The sequence below is a fragment of the Vidua chalybeata genome, chromosome 19 (genome assembly GCF_026979565.1).
Source record: "Vidua chalybeata isolate OUT-0048 chromosome 19, bVidCha1 merged haplotype, whole genome shotgun sequence".
Taxonomy (NCBI): Eukaryota; Metazoa; Chordata; class Aves; order Passeriformes; family Viduidae; genus Vidua; species Vidua chalybeata.
Window position 1 is genome coordinate 96,625 of NC_071548.1, and position 24,095 is coordinate 120,719.

The 24,095-nt window shown below is 40.8% G+C and overlaps 1 protein-coding gene across 2 annotated transcripts in view; it reads left to right on the forward strand.

Moving 5' to 3' along the window:
• LOC128797626 (protoheme IX farnesyltransferase, mitochondrial) overlaps window positions 1-24,095 on the forward strand; it is a 99,475-nt gene that overhangs the window by 48,032 nt on the left and 27,348 nt on the right. For both annotated transcript variants that reach the window (XM_053960363.1, XM_053960364.1), the window contains exon 5: window positions 17,174-17,244. In XM_053960363.1, coding sequence (XP_053816338.1) covers window positions 17,174-17,244 — 71 coding nt within the window. The remainder of the gene's footprint in view (window positions 1-17,173; window positions 17,245-24,095) is intronic.

Genomic DNA, 24,095 nt, shown 5'->3' on the forward strand with positions numbered 1-24,095 from the left:
CTCAGTTATGGGAACATTCTCAAAAATAACAGAAAACTTGCAAGGTCCCGGAAATGCCTTTGGATTTTGCCATAATTCAGTGAGCCATTAGCAACTTGCTTTTTATTTACTAACACCACCTTATTTACATATATTTGAGTGACTGTGCATTAAAATATATGTCTTTCCAAACAATGACAAACCAGGAAAATAATTGAGAGCTAGATAGTTTCATGAAACTTTCGAGCTTGTGAGGCATGAGGATTTTTTCCAGCCACAGGCAGAATCGTTTTAAGGCACTGGGGTAATTTAGATTAAGAGGTGATGCTTGGCCTCAATGAGTTCTGGATTTAAATAGGTAAGTGTGGGAATTAAATAATAAGAACATGAAATGACTTCTTCAGGATCACTCTGTGGGTATTAACACATGACCTGGGTTAAAAGCCAGGATTTTGCTTTTTAGTTCAGAGTTTTATCTACTCTTGGATCAAGCCTGAAGGTTTCTCAGGCAGAAGGAACAGAAAAGGAAAAAAATCTCATTTTCTTAGAGCATGACTGTGCAGCAGTGAGAAAAAGGCAAATGCAATCTTGACTCAAGCAAGGCATTTCCATGGAGGCTGGGAACCATTAATGCCATTAGCAGATAGCCATCTGTAAAACTGCACTATTCTGGTCTCCCATATGCAAGAAAAATTAATTCAAATGGGAACAGGTGCTGAAAAGTACTTGCTGGGATGTGGGAGGGAACAAGGAGACAGACTTACGAGAGGTGGCTGAAAGAGCTCGGCTTGTGTGGCCTGGCAGGACAAAAGCTGGTGTGGATCTGATTGCTCCATAAATATATCCAGCGTATAGGACCAGGAGGGAAAAGACCTTGCTGTGGATGGAGAGCAGTGTTTGCAAAATAATTAGTGGGTTGAAATTAGCTGTATGTAAATTTAAGCTGGAAATAGGATGAAGGTTTCCAGTTATCATAAACTTCTCTAGCAATTTATGAACCAGTGATCCCTTGTGTATCACACAGATCCCTGTGTTCCAGAGGCAGCGCAGCCCCATCCCCTTATTTAGAACTTTGTTCACCCTCTCTTTGTTCAGCCTCCACAGCAAGGCTGAGTGACCTGCTCAAGCTTTACACCCAGCTGTTTAAAACAAAAAACTCCCATAAAAGCGTAGCTTGTTGTCTTGTCTTTTGATGAAATTACCAAAAAAGTATGAAAGTTGTTTAATAGGTCCATTATTTGCTTGTTTATTCCTCTAATAAGGACTCATTCCATTTAGAAATCTAGTTTCTGAGGATTTTTTCCCTATGAGTGGCTCTGGACTGAATTTAAAATGTGGTATATTTGCATCATACAGAACAATAGCTATTCCGTACAGCTAAAATCTGTCACGTTTCTTCAGTCCAAAGAGCTGATGCACCTGCCTGGACCAAGAGAATTAACTAGATAGAAACTGGGAGCTTGGGGAAGCTTCCCTTGAGCCCCTTTCTTGTGCTTGAGGTTTTGGAGTTTGCACATTTTCCAGATCATCACAACTGCTGTGTGTGAGGAGCCCTGCTCCCTGGCAGAGCTCAGAGCATCCGTCTCGTCCGTCTCCAGGGTATCCCTGGTGCCTCCTCCACAGGCGCCGCGGCTGCTGCTTGCGCAGACCCGAGTGATTGATGGTGCCACCTAATTTTAAATTGCAATTGAAGCCTTATTAGCCTGTGATTGCTAATCAGAATGAAAGTTGGCTTTTGTTGGCTTTTATTACTCATTCTACTTTGTCCATATTAGTTACAGGCATAATGTGATTTCTGCTCTGCTTTGCTGATATATGGCATTCCCAAGGGATCCCCTTCATTAAAATCTAGACTTCTCTTTACAGCTTGACAAGTTGCTGTTACAGCCACAGAATGCTTTTTAATACTTTATAGTTCTCAATGCAAAGAAACTTTATGTTGTTTTCATAGGTGAGGGTGACATAAATGTTGAAGTGCCTCCTGTTACTTGATATTTAATTATGAAAGCATCCGCTGGAAAAATAGTATGAGCCTGGTGTAATCAGCACTGGGGCAGCCCTGTTAATCTTTTCATTTGGTCTAGACATCAAGGATGCTTTGTACTAGTCTGGCTGTAGCCTGATAATCTAAGACCTTCTGGACTACACATTTCGGTACTCTTTATGAAGGGAAAAACTCCTCCATAAAACCCCTTAGGTTTGTGTGTTCCTCAGGCTGATAAATGCCTGTTTGATTAGCTCATGGAAAAGTTATTTGGATGAACCTGACCATGGAGGCAGCTTGGCTCTGTGTTAGTGCCTTGATGTCTGAAAGGGCAGCAGCCCCTGGGTGTCAGGACAAGGGTTCTGCTTCTGCTTCTCATGGCTCTTTGAGCTCAGATAATTCTGACTAAACAGCATTTCCATGTTACTTAGAAAATATTTTTGTAATTAGTTACATTCCTAAAGAGATCCACAGTTCCTGGCAATCGCTTGGAAGCAACAAATGGGTTTCCTTGCTCTTTTCTTCTCTTTCTGTTGTTAAGTAGCAGCAATTCTTCTTGTTACCTATTTTAAAGCAATTTAAAGATTCAAAATAAGCACCATAATAATTTCCAACAGTCTGTTTTCCAAAACCTATCCACATACTTACTTCTCATGTACCACAGTCCAGTTTTAATCTGTAACATGGTTTATGTCAGACCTCTGCATCTTTAATTAAGGAGTGGGTGGGAGGGCAGCAGCTGGAACCCCCTTACCTGTAAGATGCATTGAGAAAGTCATTCAGGGTCAAAACAAGGGAATTCTTTCTCAACAGTGGCCAAAACTGAATGCCCGAGGAAGAGTATCAGAACATAAATGAGGTCTTGTGTTTTTGATGAGTATTTTAGTTCTTTGCATTGAAAAATTTAGATTTTATCTAGCCTGGAAGAATTCCAGTACTGTTGAAAGAAAACTCACTGTCTGAATAAAACCATTGTCTGGTCTGGCACAGTGCTGGGAAGAGCTGGTGTGGCTCCTCCTTGGGGAAGTAGTGATGATGTGTGTGCTGGGATGGGTGAAACATGATGTGCCTGAACTCGCCTTTGCTGGAGCAGGAGCAGCTCCCGGTGTGCCTGTGCCAGTTGTGCTGACCTGCCCCAGCCAGTTTGTATTGAGATAAAACCCAAGTCCCCTGTAATCTGATGTGACCCTAGAAATAGATAAGTGTGAAATTAAGGAAATACAAGCTGGGAATGCATAGTGGAATTACTTTTTGTCCTCTGGATAAGAAGGCAAAGCCTGGCTGTGGCATTTCTGCAAATCTGTCACCATGGACTGTGCCCAGGGTGAAAATCCAGGCAAGGGAAGAGAGTTGGAACCCCACAGGGGTGAGACGATGCTGCATTGCCAACTTTGCTGGTTCATACTTGGTTTGATTTTGTGCTGCTTTCTGTAGTACCGTGGCTTGATGGTGCTGGAAATACCAGTGTTCTGTGTTCAGAGAGTTCTGTATTCATTGTTCTATGTTCAGAGAGTTTCAGGGAAGGTGCAGATACACATCTGCACTCCTGGTCCCACTTGCCTTTTTTTGTCTCCCAAAAGAGTATCTTCTGTAAAATGCAGATCATAATCTACTTATTTGTGGGGAGGAAAGACAAGAGGATACAGCAAAATTAAATAATGGTGGGTTTTTTTGTCTTTGCCTTATTTTAAACAGTCAAGCAGGAGAAACAGCCCTTCTAAAATACATTTATATAGAGAAGGTGAGGCCCTGGCACACATTTCCCAGAGAGGCTGTGGACTCCCCAGCCGTGGAAGTGCCCAAGGCCGGGTTGGTTGAGGCTTGGAGCAACTTTGTCTAGAGGTAGGTGTCCCTGCCCATGGTAGGGTGTTGGAACAAGATGGGCTTTAAGGTTCTTTCCAAACCATGCTATGAGTCTACAATTCTGTATCTGTAAATATGGTTTGTTTTGCAGTCTATGACTTCTTGGAGCAACATTATCTTTCTTTAATCAAAGGCTGTGTTTGCTAAGAACCAAGTGGTGCTGGGCAATGGGATGGTTGACTAAGGTGAGGTTTGACTGAAGTACTCTGGAATGAGAGGAGAAGCACCTCAAGGAGGGGCTTGGGGCTTGACTAGGTCTTTCTGTGGCATCTCAGTATTTGCAGGTCATCCTGCCTCTCCCTCTCCTCTTTCTCTCCTCTCTTCTCCTCTTCTTCTCTCTTATTAGATCTCAGTGCCAGATTATCTCCCTGCCAGCTTTTAGAAGCTTGGCTTAGTTGTCAGCAGCTTGTCTGCTAATAGGCACAACTGTTCTCCATCAAGGCTGTCTGAGCAAAGCATCTGGTAATGTGGAAATTCAAAAGAAATATCGCTGGTGAAACCCAACAGAGAAAACCTGTGCAGGTTTGGAGAGGAAGCTGCCAAGCTATAAATATTTATATACTAAATGCATATGCTGCTGTGTAAATGAAGTACTTGTAAATCCTATGAGAAATCTTCCAAACCTGCCTTGGGTATGGTTTAGTTTAGAAAGTCTATTTTAAACCTTTATTTGTATGAGCATATGTTTAGACAGACACTGCCAAGGAGTGTGACAGCGGTGAGTGCCCAGCGTTACCCTAGGACAAGGCACGTGGCACAAAGTTCCTTTTTCCTGATGGCAACTTTTATTTTTCTAGTTGCTGGTCCTGGGACCACAATCTTTTGGAGCTATTTGTGTAATTTCTGATTGTTTTTCAAAACTGGAATATTTTTACATAGTGAAACTGAGTTTACCTCAACTTTTTAGACAAGCTCCTAAGGACAGAGCTAATAAATCGTATTTACTAAATCACACAATTCTGTGAGTTATTTCCATGATTTGTTCAGTGTTTAAATGACTTGTAAAATGCACTTAAGTGTCTTTTTAATTTTAATACTTCAATTAAATAAGTAGGTGGGCTTAGCATTACCTTCTGCAGCAGTTTTGGTAATATAAATATTTGTGCCCAGATATTTATAATTTTCAATGATTATTTAATTTTTTTTTCCTCAGTATAACATACATAGTAACCATGTCCTTTGATCTTTTTATTTCTGCTTCCTCAATAAATCTTAGTTCATAAGGAGCATTACTGAGTGTTGCAATTCATTTCATCGCTGCATATTTAATGATTATCATGTAAGAGCATCTTGGGACTTGTCTACACAGGAACTACAATGTAATTAAATGGGGGTATACATTTAAGGACTTGCCTACATAGGGAAATTCATTTGAATTTTAATATGATGTGAATTTTTAAGCATATTGGTTTTTTCTTGGGATGTATTTTATGGGTATTCTTATTTTGGAGTAAGAACTCCTTGTTACAAGCTTGTTTTGGAATTGCAAAGTTAGTGTTTCTCACACACTTTCCTCACTGAAGAACTTGAAATCTGGTCAAAAGTAGATGTTTCACCATGTATTTTTGGTTGTAGAAGTATGGCAATATTTATTTGAGTTTCAGTTTGTAATATTGTTTTTTTTTAATTGCAAGAGTTTCCATTAGAGCAAACAATTTGATTTTGCAATTCTTTTTTCAGAGGACCTAATAGCTTTTTATGTTTTGATTTTTGTAAATTTTCCTTTTTCATAGGTGCATATATGTGTTGGGTGGCACCACATATGGATCTGGGCTTGAGGATAGCAAATTAAATTCTTTGTTTTATTGTCTACTTGCCAGCAATGATCAGTGTAACCTTGATGCTGGACTTCCAGTCCTTTATTTTGTTCTTCTTCTTACACAGAATCTCAGGATAGTTTGGGTTGGAATGCACCATAAAGCTCATCCAGTTTTATCCCCTGCCATGGTGGGGGACACCTTCCACTATCCCAGGTTGCTCCAAGCCCTGTCCAGCCTGGCCTTGGACACTTTCAGGGATGGGGCAGCTGCAGCTTCTCTGGGCAACCTGTGCCAGGGCCTCCTCACCCTCACAGGGATGAATTTTTTCATAATATCCTAGGTGAACCTACCCTCTGGCAGTGGGAAGCCATTTCCCCCTTTCCTATCACTCCATCTCCTTGGATGAAGTCCCTGCCTTTCTTTATATATGTATCCTTTCTTGCCTAAATAAAGATGTTGATCCAGGATGAGATACTATAATTCACTTCCATTACCAGAAAAAGACTTTTCATGATTCTGGGTTTAGTTTCATGGAAAAGGAACACAATGTCCAAAACTCCCATGGTGCAGTCTGGCTTTAATGCCTTGCACAAAGTGCCTCAGTCAAGTGTCCTGCTGAATCCAGATGGTTTTTTTCCTTTTTTTCTTGTGATTGAGCAAAGCACTAGTCCCAACCATTCAGCTTTACCAAGACCCGTGTAGTCAAAGCTTCCACATCCCTATGGTGGCACCAACAGGAAGGAGTTGGAAATACTCCCCCCAGAAGCTCTCGGATGGATGAACACTGGCACCTGGGGGAAATCAGACCGCTGAGATGCAAGGTTGGTTGGTTTTTTTTTACCCAATAGATACTCAGAAAACTTCATATTGGGCTAACACTTAGCAAACAAAGGTGACATTTGAGGCACCTGGAAGACAAACCTGACAAGAGTGGCATTTCCATGTCAATATTAAAAACTGCTGGGAGTTCACTGCTGTGGTAATATCCATGGCATGAGCTGCAAGAGCTTGAGCCCTTTGGTTGGGCAGGGAGTTCCTGCTTTAATAACCCTTTTCTTGTGTGCAGTTTTGGACACTTGCTTTGATGTGGAGAAGTGCTGCTGTAACAGCACTCATGAGCAAGAAGCTGCAGTGTGGCGGAAAGGAACAAAAGCTTCCCCCGGTTTGTGTGGAAAGCACTAATTTATTCCAACATATTGATGCTCATGCAGTGCTTAGAACGAGTCTTGCATATATGTCATTATGTTTCTTTTTATGCTTATATTTTAAGAATGGCCTTTTAAAATAGAGAGAGTTATCCTATTTTATCCATATCTTTGTCTGCCTTTTGGCAAAAATCTTCCTGTTCCCAGAAGTCAGATTAAAATTAATGATGTTTTTACTTCTAAGGTTTTTGAAAGGATCACTGGCACAAAATAAATAAAGTAAGTAGTGAGTAGGTCATTATACCTTAAAAAGAGGGGAGGTAATTTAATTTGGTGTCTTAATTGGTTTCCATGCTAAAATTAATAGTGTGTGGAATCCCTCTTAGTAAGATGACTCAGAACTATTTATTTTTCAGCTCCTCTTTTCAGATTGATGGGTGTGTTATCTCAGCATTTGAGAGATGCAAGCAGTACTGGAATGACAAACATTTCTCGACAGCTTTAGAAAGATGGATGGTGTGATGACCCTGCAACGGGTTTGGGTGTTTGTGTTTTCCAGTGGGTGATTGTGACTCTTGCTTCACTTTCATTCTTAATGAAGGGGGAAGGAGAGGTGAGACCTAATAATGGGTTTGAGATGTCTTTTGTAATCTGACCTCTCAGTGTACAGGTTTGTCATCCAGCCCTCAACAGAAGAGCATAGTGTTGGTCATCCCCAGTTCATGGTCCCAGTTGGTGCATTTTGCTTTTAGAAAAGAAGATGGTTACTTGATTCTACTGCAAAGCTGGTATGAAGTTATTAGCTACACCTTGGATATTTATTATTGTATTGTTATTGCATTGTTACTTTATTTGGCAGTTCTACACATTCTGCATAAAATCATGTTTTAATGAAGAAAAATCCCTTACCAAAACTAACCTATTATGGCCAAAATCCTTACGCTTGACCAGAATCTTTATATCTCTTCCATGTCTTATAATCTGCAGAGTTGTGATAGCCCTAGGAGGAGAGAGAATGCCTTGAAAATACAACACATGTGGTTTACCACATCAAATATCTGTGAAATTAATAAGAAAAAAATACATTATTAATATATTGATAGCTTTCTGGTAAGTTCTATACAGATGGAAGAGAGTGATTTCCTTTAATTTGCTTTATTGCTAAGATTTAAAACTAAATGAAACCATTGTCATACAAATGAAGTTACAACATTGCATTGATCAATGTGCCTGTGATATTCTCCCCTAACGATTAAAACTCTTTAGTGTATTAGAAACTGGGCTCCTTTTGGCTCTGGGAGCACACAGTGGAGGGAAGAAATGGGCTGTTCTGCCAGTGCAGTGTAAATCCTGAAATGCCCCTCAGGGTTCCTTTGCTCTCTTTTTAGATCAGAGAGTAGATCAGATTTAGAGCAATAGGAGAAAGTTTGGTTTAAATTTTGTTGCAAAATCTCTACTACAGACTTGATGAATTCCTTAAGTGTGCTGTATATAAAAATATGACTTGAAGTTCTCCTTGGTATCATCTCCTAATATTTAAAAGCAATAATTCCTGAGGAATTATTTTATTAGTAGGTTTGAGCTATGGGTAAGTGGAGCAGGTCAGCTCTGTGACATTTGGACAATGTTAGTATGCTGCATTGCTCAGGCACGTCAGTAAAGGCCTATGCCACTTCACACCCTGGTTCACATTTAAACTTTTTTACTGATTCTGTTGCAGCATTCCTTCATTTCATCCATTGTGGCTTTTGGGGCTTTGAGGTTTTTAATATTTTGGCCAGAATGAGCAGTAGATTTTCATTTTGCCAAATATGGCCAGACCAAAGCAAATTCTCTTTCACAGATGCCAGGAACTTCAAGTATAAAAATTAATTTATTTCTGAAACTAAAAGATATTTTGAACAAGCAGTTTATATGTTTGCACCAACTGAAATAACCTCTGCCTCCCCAAAAGCAGACAAGCCTGCTGCTGTATGTACAATGCTACTTTTGTCTGTCTTGTTAAGAAGAAAAGCCTCACTAATAGGATGTGTCAGCCATGAGCAGTTAAAACCAGCACATCTCCGTGTGATATAAGAGAGCAGTTTATGGATTAATATTCAGATTCCTGGCAGGAAGTACATTGCAATGGATTAGTATTCTTATCATTTGAGTGACAATTTATAAAAAGCTGATTAAAATGACCTGGATCTGGGACATATGGGTTGGAGCCAGGAGATGTGTGGAAGTGATTTAAATCTCACCTTCCTACTTCCCTGCTCTAATCTCCTGGGCAAGAGCAGAGCACAGCATGGCTACTTGATTTTATAGCTCTCTAGTAGTCACAGGGGACTGAAAGCGGCTGATACTGATGGTCTGGAGGGCTCTTGAGTGATCTACTCCTTCTACACCTGCCCTGCCTAAATCCAGGAGCTCAGGACCCTGCTGTAGTTACTAGGCAGAAATAAAGTGTTTGCAGCTCCTGCCTCTGTTCTCACTGGTCTGGAGGAGATCTGTGTCTCCTGGTTGGCTCGGGATCTCCTGCTTGACTTAAGTACTGCATTCAGCAGCAGAAATACTTCCCCAAGAGTTCCTCAGTAACAACTTTATTCCACCACAGGAATTTGTCTAAGCCATCTTCAGTATCAGATTTTATCTGCAGTGTTGCTCAAAGCAGCTGCACTGTGTCCAGAGGACCTGGCCTGGTGTATTTTAGGATATATAGTAACTTAAACCAGATACTGACCTTGTGCAATACCTATCTTCAGCAAAGAGATTGTTATTTGAAGTTTTGTTTATTTTTTAAATTATACGTTGGACTCATGGCATGCAGGCATTGTGACAAATATGATTTAATGCAAAGGAATCTTTTGAAGCAAATATTTTTGCAAAGTGGTTCAGGGGATATTTTGGTAAGGCATAAAGGTGGTATTTTTCTTCGACCCCAATAATGGTTCCTAAAGTACATAGTAATAAAGTTCCTGAAGAAACCATGTTACAGATGTCACATGCTTCTGACATCCATTTAGTGATGATAATTCATCATTAAAAACTAGCAGGGATAGGGAACAGATGTGGGGTGATCAGAGCTCAGTTGTGGAAGTATGTGTAGGGAGGTGAAGTTGTCCTTTTTATTCCAGGGCAGCGCAACACAGATAAATGTTGCTTCATTGCCTTGTCTCCATAACCCTGGAAAGAAAGAACACTTTAACCCCTCAGTGTGAGACACCATTGTGGTGCTGCTTCTCTTCTGGGGTACATGATGCACCACACAACAGTGGGAGCTGCATAACAGCTTCCCTCTCTTCTTTTTGTGTCCAGGGTGACCTGACCCAGAGATGTAGATCAAAAAGTGGAAAGATCCAGAGGGAAATTAGCTGATTTTTGGCCAGATCAGGTCATTCTGTGTGTGCAGTTGGTTTGGTGAGCACCAGGGAAGGGCATGTGTTGTTTATCTAACTGAAACCCATTTTTTTTGATTTTAATTTTAAGTTGAAAAGGGAGAGCCCAACAGCAACAAAATCCAAAACGATGGGAAGATATTCAGTGCAGCATGTCTTGCACTTGGAAATTGCCTCCTTTGATCAAGAAGGCAAAAAGCATTGATGGGCAAGTGTCTTCCTGGAAGAGGGGCTCAAGAAAGGCTTGGAGAAAGGAGCTTTGTTTATGGATGCATTAATTGTGTGCTAAATAAAAAGGACTTGGTGCTGGTAAATGTTATTAGGTTTTTGCAGCTGGCCAGAAAGCAATATTCCAATAACAGAGGTTATTTCTCCAGTGTGGATCACATGAGGTGAAGCCTGTCTGTGGTATCCAGCTTTCATTTCCCCTGAAGCCACGGCTGACCTCTGTGAGGCCTTGGGAATACACTAGTTAGGTGGCTCATGAAGTCAGCAGTTTTCAAGATGGAACAGCTTTTAAGGGCCTGCTTTTATTTTTATTATTTCATTTTTGTTACACTATCTTCCTAGCAAAATATGATTTTAATAAGAAGAGCTAGGCTCATTGGGGGTCACCTGACCTGCTTCTCATTTACTAAACCAGGAGATTCATGTCTTTTCTCCCATTTCAAGCTATGGGCTTTGAAAAAATTAGGTTAAATGAGCTAGTTTTTAATGCATTGGTACTAGAAAGCTTGATTCAAAGATGAAGACGAGAAAATTTTTTATGTGGAGTAAAGTAGATAAAGAATTTTGGTACAAGTGCCATGTTATTTAACTTAATTATCATTAATTTCTAGCTCCCTGCAGCAGGCTTGGACACAGCAGGCCCAGGGTCTTTCCTTCCATCCCCACTGCTTTTCCTCAAGTGAGTGCTACAAGCTCATCCATACCTGCAGAGCCAGTGGTTTTTCCAGCTGGGCTTCCCTAGTTACCAGCAGTGTATTTCAGGATGTGTCCATCATCCTCTCCTCTATCCTGACTCCTCATCACTGTGACAAGCCCCACAGATGCAGCAGCGTTAGGAACATGTTGCTGTGACACTCCACATTATCACAGCCGTGATACAAGGAGCTTTTCAAGCTCCTTGTAATGGCACTTGTGGTATCAGCAAAGGATGTTGTTTGGCCAAAGTGCTGAGGAAGAGCCCAAGCTGCAAGAGCTCAGTGACCACTTGTTTTGTCGGTCAGAGCCACTAAAAGGATTTGGATGAGCTGAAAACAAACGTGGAGCACTGTGCCAGGCATGCTGGCAGCTCCAGCTGCTGCTGCTAGTTAGGGATACTGAAATACTAAATGCCATGTAAAGCAAAATGCCCAATTCTGCGGACAGTGTCTCTGGGAATCCTTGGAAAGCCACACTTGTGAGTGGTCAAGAGAATAACAGCGTCACCTCTTGAGCACTTAAAAGCAGAGCTGGCATGACAAGTTGTTAGTCAAACTGGTCAGATGGGTGCATAGCAGTGAGTCTGCCTTCTCCATCCCGAAAAATCTCTAAAGTCACAAGTATCAACATTAGCAATTTCCTCCTGTTGTATTCCCTGTACAGAGCAATGGGCTTTTAAATGCTGGCTAATAATAGGAATGTGTCTTTTGTGGGGGAAAAAAATAATAAACTGTGTCAGATCCTTTATGTGGCAGACCTTTCCACTTTTGTGGGACATGACGGTCTGGGGTTTAGCTGCCCTCCTCTGTAACATGTAACAAGTAACACTGTTCAGGCTTGCATTGATCTTGTTTTTAATTAGAATCCTCTTTGAGATGGAAAATATCAGAGTAGATCTATAGTAAGACTGGGAACTTCACTGCCAGAGGGTTTTCAGATACGGCCTTAAAAAAAAAAAAAAAAGAAGAAAAAAAAGCTAATTCTAATCCTTAAAATATTTGCCTTGCTTTATTTTCATATCTTGAAGACAAACAGGTGCTGTGTGCCCTTTATGATTCTCAAATATACGATCTCCAAGCCAGCAGTCTCCAAAGCCTTCCCTTGTTTGTACAATTAGGGTGGGATTTTCAGAATCACTCAGTGTTGGTCTGTCTCTGCTCTCATTGAAGTCAAACTGCCATTGACTTCAGTGAGAATCGTGTTAGATCAGCACATGAGTGCTTTTGAAAATCCTTCCCTCCATTTTTTTTATTCACATCTGTGTACAATTGAGTAAAAAGACTTTTGTAATATGCTTTAATTATTCTTTGTCATTTTCATATAAAAGTGATTGAAAAGAAACCATAAGGAAACCTATAATAATCTTGACTTTGATCTTATTTGCCATGACTTATATGTTATGTTTTTCTTCTCCATTTATGTAATTATATATTACTTTATGACAACGTAAGATAAATCACTGAAAACATGAGGAACAGAAATAATTAGGTAATACGGAGAGGAAGAACAGTCTCAGAGGAAAGTACTTGACTCTTCTTGGTCTGGTGGGTTTCCAGTGTTGCTTGAAGCTACTTTCTTTTGCCTGCGTGAGAAACGTTGGAGACTTTGTGTAAAAGGCTAGTGCTGAAACCTGATGAATTTGGAGGCTGCATGGCCAGCTGCGAGGAATGACTTTCTGGATGTCATCTTCCCAGGAAACTGCAGGTTATTGCCCAGGTCTCCACAGTCTGCTCTGCCACTGTGCTTTCCACACAGTTTTGGTCCATCTGCTCCTCCTTGGTTCATGCACCTTTTTGGTTTCCAGCGTGTTTCAGTGGTGTTTCTGGTTAACTTTTTGCTCTTGGGCAATACCAAAGAAAACCAAAGAGAATCAGAGCTTTCTGTAGCTCAGTGGAACTGGGAGAACTGCAGAAACACCTAATTCAACAAGATCAATATTTGCAAGACTTGCCCTACACAGCCCAGCTTCACCTCTGGCTGTAGATATTCACTGAAGTGCTCTAGGGGGCATCCAGCTGTAGTGGTTTTTATTTCTATTGTATTAATGTTTGCTTGGGTCCATAGCAAGAGTTTTTAGCTGAGGAAGAGCTTTGGACATCACCTATAGCTCATCTCCACCTCCCCATGTGGTACATAGCAGGGGGGATGTTGGAGACCACCCGGAGGAGGTGACTGCTTCACTCATTAGAGCTGAAAATTTACTGGAACTGCCCTTCTGGGAGGCTTTGAAGAGAATTATGTAGATCCAGAGGGCAATTCTGTTGGCATGGAAGCCTCCTTGGATTCAGGGGTGGTTTTGCAATGGGAGGACCCCAGAGTTACCTTGAATTAAATTGTCTTCTAATGGCAGGGTTCCATTCCATCTTCAGACTCCTGGGATTATCGCTTCTGCTGTAAATACGTGTTCAGCATTAGAGTAAAACGTTATGTCAGTACATGGCACACTGGTTGCCTGTTTCAGCTGCCACTGTTTCCACCACATGTCACCGATTAGAGCTGGGCCAGCAGCCAGGCTGGTCCGTGATACACTCGAAATCCAAAGTAGTCTATGAAAGATGTTTATTAGCTGAAGTGTGGCAGATCTGTTTGATAAACTCTATGGCATATTGTTCCTCTTAGTGTACTCTGTTGGTGTTTTCATGTGAACAGGAGTCAAGGTGTTGGACTGTTGTAATTCAATAGATGTGATCTCTCCTGCAGGACCATGGATGGCAAATGCAGAATGTGCTCAGGGCTCCACTGGCCTAATTAACTGAGAACTGTCAGGCCACTGTCTTGTGAACTAAATTGGTGGTCTTGATGTTCAACATCCAGAGGGTGTTGAGGCACTGAACAGCCCTGGAGGCTCACCAGGGAATGGTCACAGCCCAAGGTTGCCATAGCTCAAGGAGTGTTAGGACAACGATCTCAGGCACAGAGAGGGGTTCTAGGCATGTCTGTGCAGAGGCAGCAGTTGGACTTGATAATCCTTGTGAGTCCCTTCCCACTCAGGAGAGTCTGTGATTCTATGAACTGATGGAAGGAGCAGAAGTCACCTGCAGGGGCACTGGACACACTGTCCTCTTTCCCTGTCAATAGTCCTGAAAGTGCCAGCATCATGTTATCTGCAGCTGCAAGGTGTTGTTACAGAAATCTTGGCATAGTCTTAATAAAATTATTAATCTGTGAGCCCTCCAGAAGGTCTGAGTGCTCAGCCACCCTCTGCAGGCACTGCTGGTTCCAAGAGGTATCTTGAAATTAAACTTTCTTTAAGGTTTCACTTATAAACAAAATGGAAATCAACGTGAAGAAGCTGAAGGACAGAAACGCCATGGGTGTAAACAGCTTTGAGCAGTAATGTGACAGCTGTGCAAGGAATTGTGAGATGCTTAAGATATAATTACTCTATATTAATGAGATGAGATCTTCACAAAAAGCATGATGAGCCTGCCAGAGAAATAAACCACAGAGTACTGGCTAGCCTGATTTTTTTTTTTCTTTGCCATCATCATGTTTTAAATGTTTGTGCATACTGATTAAAATTTAGGTTAGGTTCTTGAGAGCTATTGCCAAGTCTTGTCACTCAGGGCTTTTTAGATGCTGTAGATTTAACCCTCAGTCTGCCCTTTTGGAGGCCAGTTTCCCAGATACTGAGGGCAGATAATATTCTGCCATGTCCAGCTGAACTGATGCATTCAGACTTCCTGAGGAAAAAGCCCCTTGAGTGCTTCTAAAGTATTTATTTATCTAGGCTTCATCTTACTGAATTTACTGTTTGCTGAAACAGGCAAACTCTGTTGGCCTGGCATGAGATAATATGTTTGACTTCACTCTTTCATTCTTATGGAATGATATTTGAGATGCATGGCTTTTTTCATTTTTTCTAGAATATCAGGGGAAAATAATTTTAAATGGAGAGAGAATTCTGCTGAACATCTGGGAGCAAAATGGGGAAAGTTTGATAAATGACATCTTGCTGACATGGAATAGCAACTAGCTCAGTGAAGGAATCTAGGGCAATGCAAGGAAAAGGATTTTATTAAGTTTAGTTCAGCTGGAAGTACAGCGCCATGCTGTATGCATACGCTTGACAGTAACAGATTATTCAAATTGTCAGATTTAAAAACGTGAAAAAATTCAGTCTGAAGTCATGCAGTAGTCTTAATTTCAGGAGCAGCCGTGTCTGTATACAATAGACACAGACATATTTGACTACTTAAGTCAGCAGAGGAGATCCTTGTTCAAAATTTATTATTTATTCAGAGGTTGATTGCTATATTAAATATATGGAAATATTTGATACACTAAGCATGGTATCATCAGCTTATAATTGATAACCCAACTGCATAAGTTTAAATTCTTTCAGGTGTTGACTATTCAACTGTTCTTCATTTTAACCATTTTGAGTCTGAGACACATTGAGTTTAAAACTTGCACATTATTTTGATTTTTTCCATTGCACACAGATACCTTTATGTATAAGCTTTAATACTGTCAAATAAGCAAAAATCTCTTTGCCTGCACAATTTTAAACTAGAAGTAACTCAAGGCAGTCAGACCTTTGCAAGTAGAAATAAAACCTGTGACTTACAAAAAAAAAGTAATCGTAGCCCATATATTTTCTGGAGAACAGACTTTAGTCCTATAGAGTTTTTTTCCCTTGTATTGCTCTACCAGTCTGATGTCAAATGTCTTTTTTTCCTCCATTTATCATAATTGCCTCTGAAATATAACAGTGAAACAAACCATTAGCAAAACACTGAGCTGTCAGAAGCAATCACTAGTTTCAGATCCAAATGGGGTGCTTTACTTGCTCCGAAGAAACTTGTGTCTGTATCCTACAGAGGTTCTTTGTGAAGTATCCAACACTTCCAGGTTAGTGTTGAAGTTGAGAAGATCTGACCTGTCCCTCCAGCATGAGGTGGAGGGCAAGGACCTGTCAGTGCTTTCCTTCCACACCAGGGTCTTCACCAGCTCTGGTGGTCATTGGGAATGACCCTGACCACTCCACATCGGCCATAGCCCTTACTTGTATTATTGTTTTGCACACATAAAACTGACTGGCTTTAGATTTGCCTGGATGGCAAAGTGCATTCAGTTTTTCCAGTAATATTCTTGTAAAACAGATACTGCAGAAGCTTGAAGGAATTCTGAGTGGGCAGATAGTGATGCCTGAATTTTCCCATAGGCCATGTTTAAAGTCAGATTGGGGTGTGACATTAAATAACACCATATGGTGTGTTCACTCCCTCCTGCTCCAGCTGGAGGCTCAGAGGAGTTTCAGTAGCATTTTATAAGAGTTGATTGATTTTAGGGTAGGTTACAGGTTTTGGCAAGGTAGGTGATCTTGGAAAAACCTTAGTGTTTGTCTTTTAAAGACCAGAAGGTCTTTAAAGAACATTTGCAGGGACAATTTGTACTAATATAAAACTGCGATCAGGAAGCTGAGGGGTGCTCAGCCTGAAGAAAATGAGTCTCGGGGGTACCTTGTGGCTCTGCACAAGTCCCTGACAGGAGGGTGCAGCCAGGTGGGGGTTTGGCTCTCCTCTCAGGAACAAGGGACAGGGTGAGAGGAAATGGCCTCGCCTGGTGCCGGGGGAGGTTTCGGTTGGGCATTAGGGAAAACTAAGTCTTCATTGAAAGGCTTGTCAGGCGTTGGAAGGGGCTGCCAAGGGAAGGTGGTGGAGTGACCATACCTGGAAGTGTTTGGGAAACCTGTGGATGTGACACTTGAAAATGTGGTTTAATGGTGAACACAGTGGTGGTACTGGTTGGACTGGATGATCCTAAAGATTTTTTCCAACTGTAACGATTCCGTGATTTCCGTGTGTGTATGCAAATGTAATTGCGTATTTCTAAAAGATGTGTCAGACCTGTTGAGAAAAGAACTTGGAATCAAACTGTACTTCAAATGATCAACTTTTGGGGTCTTGTACAAACTATTTTTGTCCTCTGGGTGATTTTCTTTCTAAGGGGATGCCAAAAGCATCAGTGCAGACTATGAGAGCTCCATAAAACCCACTTACCATTTTCGTTGTATCCTTGAACCTTCAAAAACAGAGATTAAATCACCTGCAGATGGAGACAGGACATTCCATGCATGGCATGTTTTCCAGTATCCTTTCATTGTGATTCTTCCTTTCTTTTTTTTAATTACAGTTCTTTGAGGTTCCGTTTGACTCAAATATGAACAGGACTAAAAACAGACCACTGGTGCGGGGACAGATCAGGTAAGGCAATGCACACCTGCTCTGGCTAAGGAGGAGTAAACCTTTTATCTATTTCCAAGTTTCTCTCCCTCTTCAGATGACGAAAAGCAGCACTTTAAGACAAAACACTTAAGAGAAATGCACCTCTCTGTTCCTTGCTATTTCTTCATGTTTATAACTTCCATGTCAGCAGTTTGGACACTCACAGCTGTAAAATACTGAATTTCTCAATACAGTAGAATTTCCCTCCATATTACATATTTCTTCATGTTTGATGATTGTGTATGGTGTGGCAGCATGCAGTTATGTTCCATTGAACTTTTGTTTTGTAATAATAAATCTTTAAAAATTCCCAATTAAGAACAAACACAAAAATGTGTTGCTTCTACATGTTTAGCTGGTTGAAAACTTATTGTGGCATCTTAGGAAATTAATTTAAAAATTTGTTATCATAAATTTTGTCATCATCTACCAGTAAATTCCTCCCCCCACCAAAAAATAAGTCCTTCATTAGCATAGGAATTTCCTTTAAAAAAAGTCCTCCATTCCCTCTGTTTTCTGGATTATGTATCAGTTCAGTTTCTTTAAGGCTGTTTGGCAACTAGAAAAGCAAAGTGAAAAAGAACATCAATAAAAATGCTCTAACTTATTTGCAAACTGAAACTGAAGGTCCAATTCATAAATGATTCAACAAACAATTTTAGTATTGCATTTCCATGATATGTGCCAAAGAGTATTTATAACAAAATTATGTTTTCCCCTAGGCTTCTGTGAACAGAATAAAGAGTTGGTCCTCTTTATTTCTGTGTTTTATCCATCACCTTTGGAAGGCTGAAAAAAAACATGATAGATGAAATTACAAGAAAATTGAGACAAAATATTCAAGTGAACCTTGGGGGTAAATTCAGTCTTGTGGTAAATAGTTAGAGCACTTCAATAAACTTGTTCTGATTTGTTCTCAAAGGTGGTGCTAATTGCAGATTCCTCAGTTAATTTTACTTAAAAACATATTTTAGGGACCACTGCAGTGAGGGCATCTTTTGGATATACAATAAGTCAGGCTTAATTGTGTGGTTCAGGACCTGCACTTCTGCCTCCCTTGCATGTGGCCCTTAGGCCCTGGGAGAAGGAAGACTTATTAGGAAAAAAAATGATGGGGGGATTTTCTTTTTATTATTATTATTTTATTTTTATCATAGTCTGCTAACATGGCTTGCAGTGCTTCTGGAGTCAAAAATATAACTAGGAAACTTTCTGTCAATTTCTGATTCAGAAAAAGCAATTTATTTTATGTTTCCAGTGTCCTTAAGTGAACTTCACTGTCATCTGAGTGCACCACAAATTGGCAAAACCATATTTAATGGATTTTCTTACTTCCCCCCTTTTCATATTTGCTTTCACCACAAAATGGCAATGTTGGGGACATTGGGCAATCACTCATCAATCTATCTACCTGCCTGTCAACAGCTAATTTAAAGTTCTTTAGTGTCACTTCCCTTGAATAATGCTGCTCTTGCTCCCTGCAGACCATGGAGTATGCAGACCTTGACTGGGGTTATTTCTTCTGTGGTGTGCCAGAGGAGAATAAACCGTTGCAAGTGATCTAACCTTGTTGTATTTTGCCACATATTTCTTGGTGTTCCTTGAACTCTTTCCTTCCTGGCCGATAAAATCTGTAAATGGTTATGCTAAAACCAGTTGAAACCAGAAAAGAGAGAGATGGACAAATAATACATAAGAGACTGGTGTCTTGGCTCTGGAAAGCAATTCAGAGAATTTGGGGAGTTCTCGCCCAGAATTTGTCTGACATTTGAGTTCTGACATTTTCTTCTCTTTAGCTGCTTCATTTAATGAAACATTTGCTGCTTTTTAAATTCTGCTGTGTTACAACATCTGTGCTATCCAGTGCAAATGAGACATTATTTTCTAATCCATCTTCATTTGCACTCTGTAAATATATTCTCTTTTTTCCTTGCTTTTCTTGCCTTTTATTTATTCGGCATAGTCGTTGTTACAGAACTGGACAATATGGGTAGCAGTTTTTGTCCTGAGTTTGAGATCCTTTTTAAAGAGAGAAGGCTGTTAACTCTCCATCATGTTGGCTCTGCAGCTCCTTGGAAAGGCTTTCAGTGGTGGCTTTGATGTGACTCCTGCCCACTGAAAACTGCACTGAGGCCAGTGAGAGTTTTTCTAGAGGTTGTGCCATCACAAAGAGAATTCTTACATGCTTTGAATGTACCAGAATCCAAGTGGTAACCCCAGTAAGGTTCTTGGAGTTACTGAGTCATGCAGTCCCTGGATGAGCTGTTGTCTCCATTTTAAGTAAGACAATTCACAGAGGTGGCTCGTTAAATGGAAATGTTAAGGTTTTGTAGAGAAACTATTTCCATGTGTTCTGCTTTGTTATCTCTGCTTACAGCTTCAGCTCCCAGTTTGTTCAGGGTTAAGACTAGCTGTCCAATCCAAGTGATCTTGCTTCCAACAACATTTCTCCCCTTCCTTTCTGCTTGAAGTCTTCAGTTTGAGAAAACACAAGTCTGCCTTGGGTTAATTTTGCTGCATATGCATTCATGTGGTTCCCAAATCCCCCACATGTCACTGTGGACTTGCAGTTTCCTTTGGCATCGATGAGGAGCATCAGTAGCTTTCAGAGAAAGGCTCTATGGCCCAGGCTGCACTTTGAGGTGTGGACATCTGGCTGGAGACAGTATTGTTCTCTTACTGGTAACATTCAAGAAGCATCTCAGTTGGGCAGCTTTGGCCTGTCCATCATTCCCTGTGAGCCAGGAGCCAGTTCTGCAAAGATCTCTGGAAGGGTGGGGTTTGGAAAAGTTATTTTCCTCCATCCTTTGTGAAGTCCCTGTATTGCATCATCTTGATGGCTGAGAATTACTTAGGGGCTCAGTGTGCCCCTGCTTTATATTTTATATATTTGGGCTGGACAATCCATAAAGGCAATGGCACAGACTGGTTCTGCAGAGCTGGGGCTGCTGAATGTAGGGAAGACAGCACATTTACCTTATTTGCCAGCCCCCAAACCCACCTCTGGTGCCCCCAGGGAATCTTCTGACACTGTTGGGACATCTGTGACAAACAATACCAGATAGTTCGTTGACTGCTTGGTTTACAATGTTCTATTTAATTTGTAAGGCTCTGAAAAAAATGTTCCCTTTGAGCCATGAGATGTAACCATCCTTATTCTCTAGTCAGAGAGTAATCAGAGACATCCTGTTGCAAAAACAAGAGTAGACCCAAACACAGCATGCCACTGAGTGCCATCCATCATCCTGCCTGCCCACATCTTCCTGCCTCCTCTGACCCCTCAAGTCTTGTTTGGAAATGCAAACAGCTTGAAATGTTCTTTATACTTGGACTGCAGTGGTTAAGTCCTTAAGCATATTTGTGTTCTGCATTATAATAACAGCTGATACTGTTTCCTTCTATGAATTCATTTGGTGTCATTGACAAGGAAAAATTTCATGTGCTCACACAATCTTAGATTCATCTAAGTGGCAGCAGCTTTTTCTGATTTCCTGTTGGGTGTGATTTATTCCCTTGCTTTTTAAGGTAATGGATTTAATTTTCCTGCAGATTAATTTTAACAAATTCCTGGTATGAGCTGCAGTAGCTGAGTGAGATCAACTTCAAGGGTGACCAGTGTTGTGGTCTGTTATGTTGTGCAAAGTGACAGGTTTGATCACCCTTTACCTGCATACACTCCTAAACATTGGCAGTTGTATGAACTTAGGGTACTGCTGGATCCACTGTGGTAATCGCTCATAAAAGACTTCATAGTTGTACAAGGATAGTTTTTAATCTTAAAAGAAAAAAAGACCTTGAACGGTATGTTCTAAATAACCAATTCATGGCCGTGTAGACATTGTTCAGTTCTGCTCCTGCGCTACTTTGCAACTTAGAGCTGTTTTCTGTACCCAGTCCTTTGGCTTCGGACTCAGCAGTGGCTGCCTGGAAGTGGGCCTGGGGCTTCTCCTTTGCTTACCTGGACCATGAAGCATTGTACAGGTAGCTTTAGAGGGTGATCCAGGCTGAAAAAGACCTCAGGAGAGATGAAGACCCATCTCCAGCTCACAGCAGTCTCGTCTCTGAGGAGGTCAGACCTGATTCCTCCAGGTCTTGTTTCAAAACCTTTCAATATAATTGCTTCAAACTGCAAAAGAGTAGGTTTATATTAGATCTTAGGAGGAAATTCCTCTCTGTGAGGGTGGGGAAGCCCAGGTCCAGGTTGCCTAGAGAAGCTGTGGCCAACCAAGGCCAGGTTGGACAGGGCTTGGAGCACCCTGGGATAGTGGAAGGTGTCCCTGCCCATGGCAGGGGGGTGGAAAGAGATGAGCTTTATGGTCCTTTCCAATCCAAACCATTCTGGGATTCTATGATAAAACTAACATGCTGTGGAATTTATTGCTATTCTCCTTATGCAGATTATTTGTGCTCAAGCTATACTATACACAGTATATAGCTATACTATACACATGTAAGAGGTTTAAGTCTATTAAAATGGCAGAAGGCAGCACAACACAGCTAATGCCTTGAATGCTTCAACACAAATGCTTGTGTTGTTTGATAAATATTTTTTCCAAGAATCCCATTAACCTTTTCCCTTAGCAATGCCCAAGGAGCTGTGTTCTGTCTGTGAGCTTTCCACTTCTCATGTTCACAGTTGATGTTTACTGCAGTTAATGGAGACAGTAGCACTTCTACTTATTGATATTTCTGAGTGCAGTGTTGACTTGGCTCAGTTTGAACTATAAGTCAAACTCTTGAAGAATCTGACCAAAAAGGGCTCCTGCACTAGTACTGTTTCTCACTAATATTTGTGAATTGTAGTCACAATTGCATATATGGAAGTTGGATGTTCGTGAACTAATAGAAAACTGCAACATGTGAAATTTTATTTATTCAGAAGCACATTGTAACTCTAGACTATTTCTATGTAAAGCTGAGTTTTTCCACTCTGCTGCCTGTAGCAGACCTACTATTACAAGTGTAACAAAACCACTCCACGCTGAAAAAAAATGTGTGCATTTTAAAACACAATTTTCCCTGTAATCACTGTGGATAACTCAGGGTAATTAGCTTGTTTCTTCGCTTAACACTAATGTAAGTCAGGAGCATTCCTATTGATGTTAGTGGAGCTGCACGGATGTAAAGCAAAGGAAAATCCATGTCCTAGGCTTACATTGAGACTTGCATTAAGTGTTTTGCTAGCTCTGGTTAAGCCAGAGATTTAAAAGCGCCCCAGGGGTCTTGGTACAACTTTGGGTCCCCTTTAGAGATCAGCCCCTGCTTAGGTGGTGGCTCTGCTCCCTTGGGTGGTCATTTCAGACAGGTTTCATTCTACTTAAGTTAAAACAAATAAAACAAAAACTCCATAAATCTACACTTCTTCAAGAATAATAATTTTTAAGAGATCAGATGCTTATTCCCTGCAGGGGAACATTCTGATGCTTTGTTTAGAAAATACCTCATTTTAAAGGGACTGCCCTGAGATCTTTTTAAATGATAAAAATGTTTCTTTTTTCAGTGGGAGGCTTTCCTCTTGTTTAAACAGGGCACAATTCAAAGCAGACACCATCACAGCAGCCTTCTCAAGAATTTCTTATCCTGCTTGTATTCAGGCTTGATTATTTAAAAGCAAGTAAATGCATTCCTTCCCCACCACCACCCTCCTGCCTTCATTTTTTTTTTCCTGTGTTTTCCAGGAGCTGTCATTGACTGTGTTTGGTAAACAAGAAATTAAAAAGGCAGCTTTATATTTTTGACATGTACAGTTCCTTGTAAAAATGTACTTCTTGCCTTTTGAACAGCGGGGTATTTAATTTTTTTTTTTCTGGCTTGGCCATGTCACAGAGAGGTATGGGGGGAGAAACCTTGGGGCTAAAATATAGTTTAATGAGAATAAGGCCCACATCAAAGGATGGTCTAATGCAATGATATAATGCTTACTGTGTCTCTTTCCCAAAGGGGATGTGGATGACAGTACTTATATTTCAATTATCTATTCACTGCCTGCATGGGATGTTGATTAAATGGTTCTGAGGTATTAGAGGCCTTTTGTAGAATGCACAGAAAAATAGTGATATTGCACATTCTCCTCAGATCAAAATGTGTGTTAGGAGGAAATTATGTGGCTCTAACTACATATATATTTTGTTTCTTAGGGCAATAAAGAAGGTTGTTTTATTAACTCCACATTTAAATTTGCTTCAGTTGAATTGAAGCAATTGCTGGTTCTCCAGCTCACTCCTGACCAGGCCTCATTCTGCCACAGCTCAACCCAGACATTCCTTTGCAGGCAGCTCTGTTTGGTAAATACATATCCTGCAGAAACACTTGACCTCTCGTGCCTCGCTGCTTTTTAGCTCAGTCTATGGGTCTTTACCCCCAAATTATTTATCTGAATCTTTAATTGCATGCAAGACAGTTGATAAATCGGAGAACATTGTGCCTTGCCCCACATTAGGAAACATCCCATATGCTCCTGTATAAAGCTGGAGTCACGGTGCATTTGGCTAAATAGCTGCTCCATCTGCTTGTGGAGAACACTGCAGAGAAGTGATACGGGCTCCTAATGGAGTTGTCTTATCCTCTCACGTCAGCTCCTCGCCTGGGGGCTAGAGCTACAGGAACTGGAGGGAATCGAGCCATTGTGCGCTAATCCTGCCATCTCTGTGTCTGATATGAATGGGCCTCTTGGACATCGATTGCAGCCATTGCCACTTTTCTTCTTTAATTGACTAGCAATGAGTCATTATCTCCAAAGGTGATGTTAAAGTGAGTTTTTACAAACAAACAATATTTAAGCTTGAAGCCCAGGATCCTTCCCCCATCCTGGGGGCAGTGTTCTCCTGATG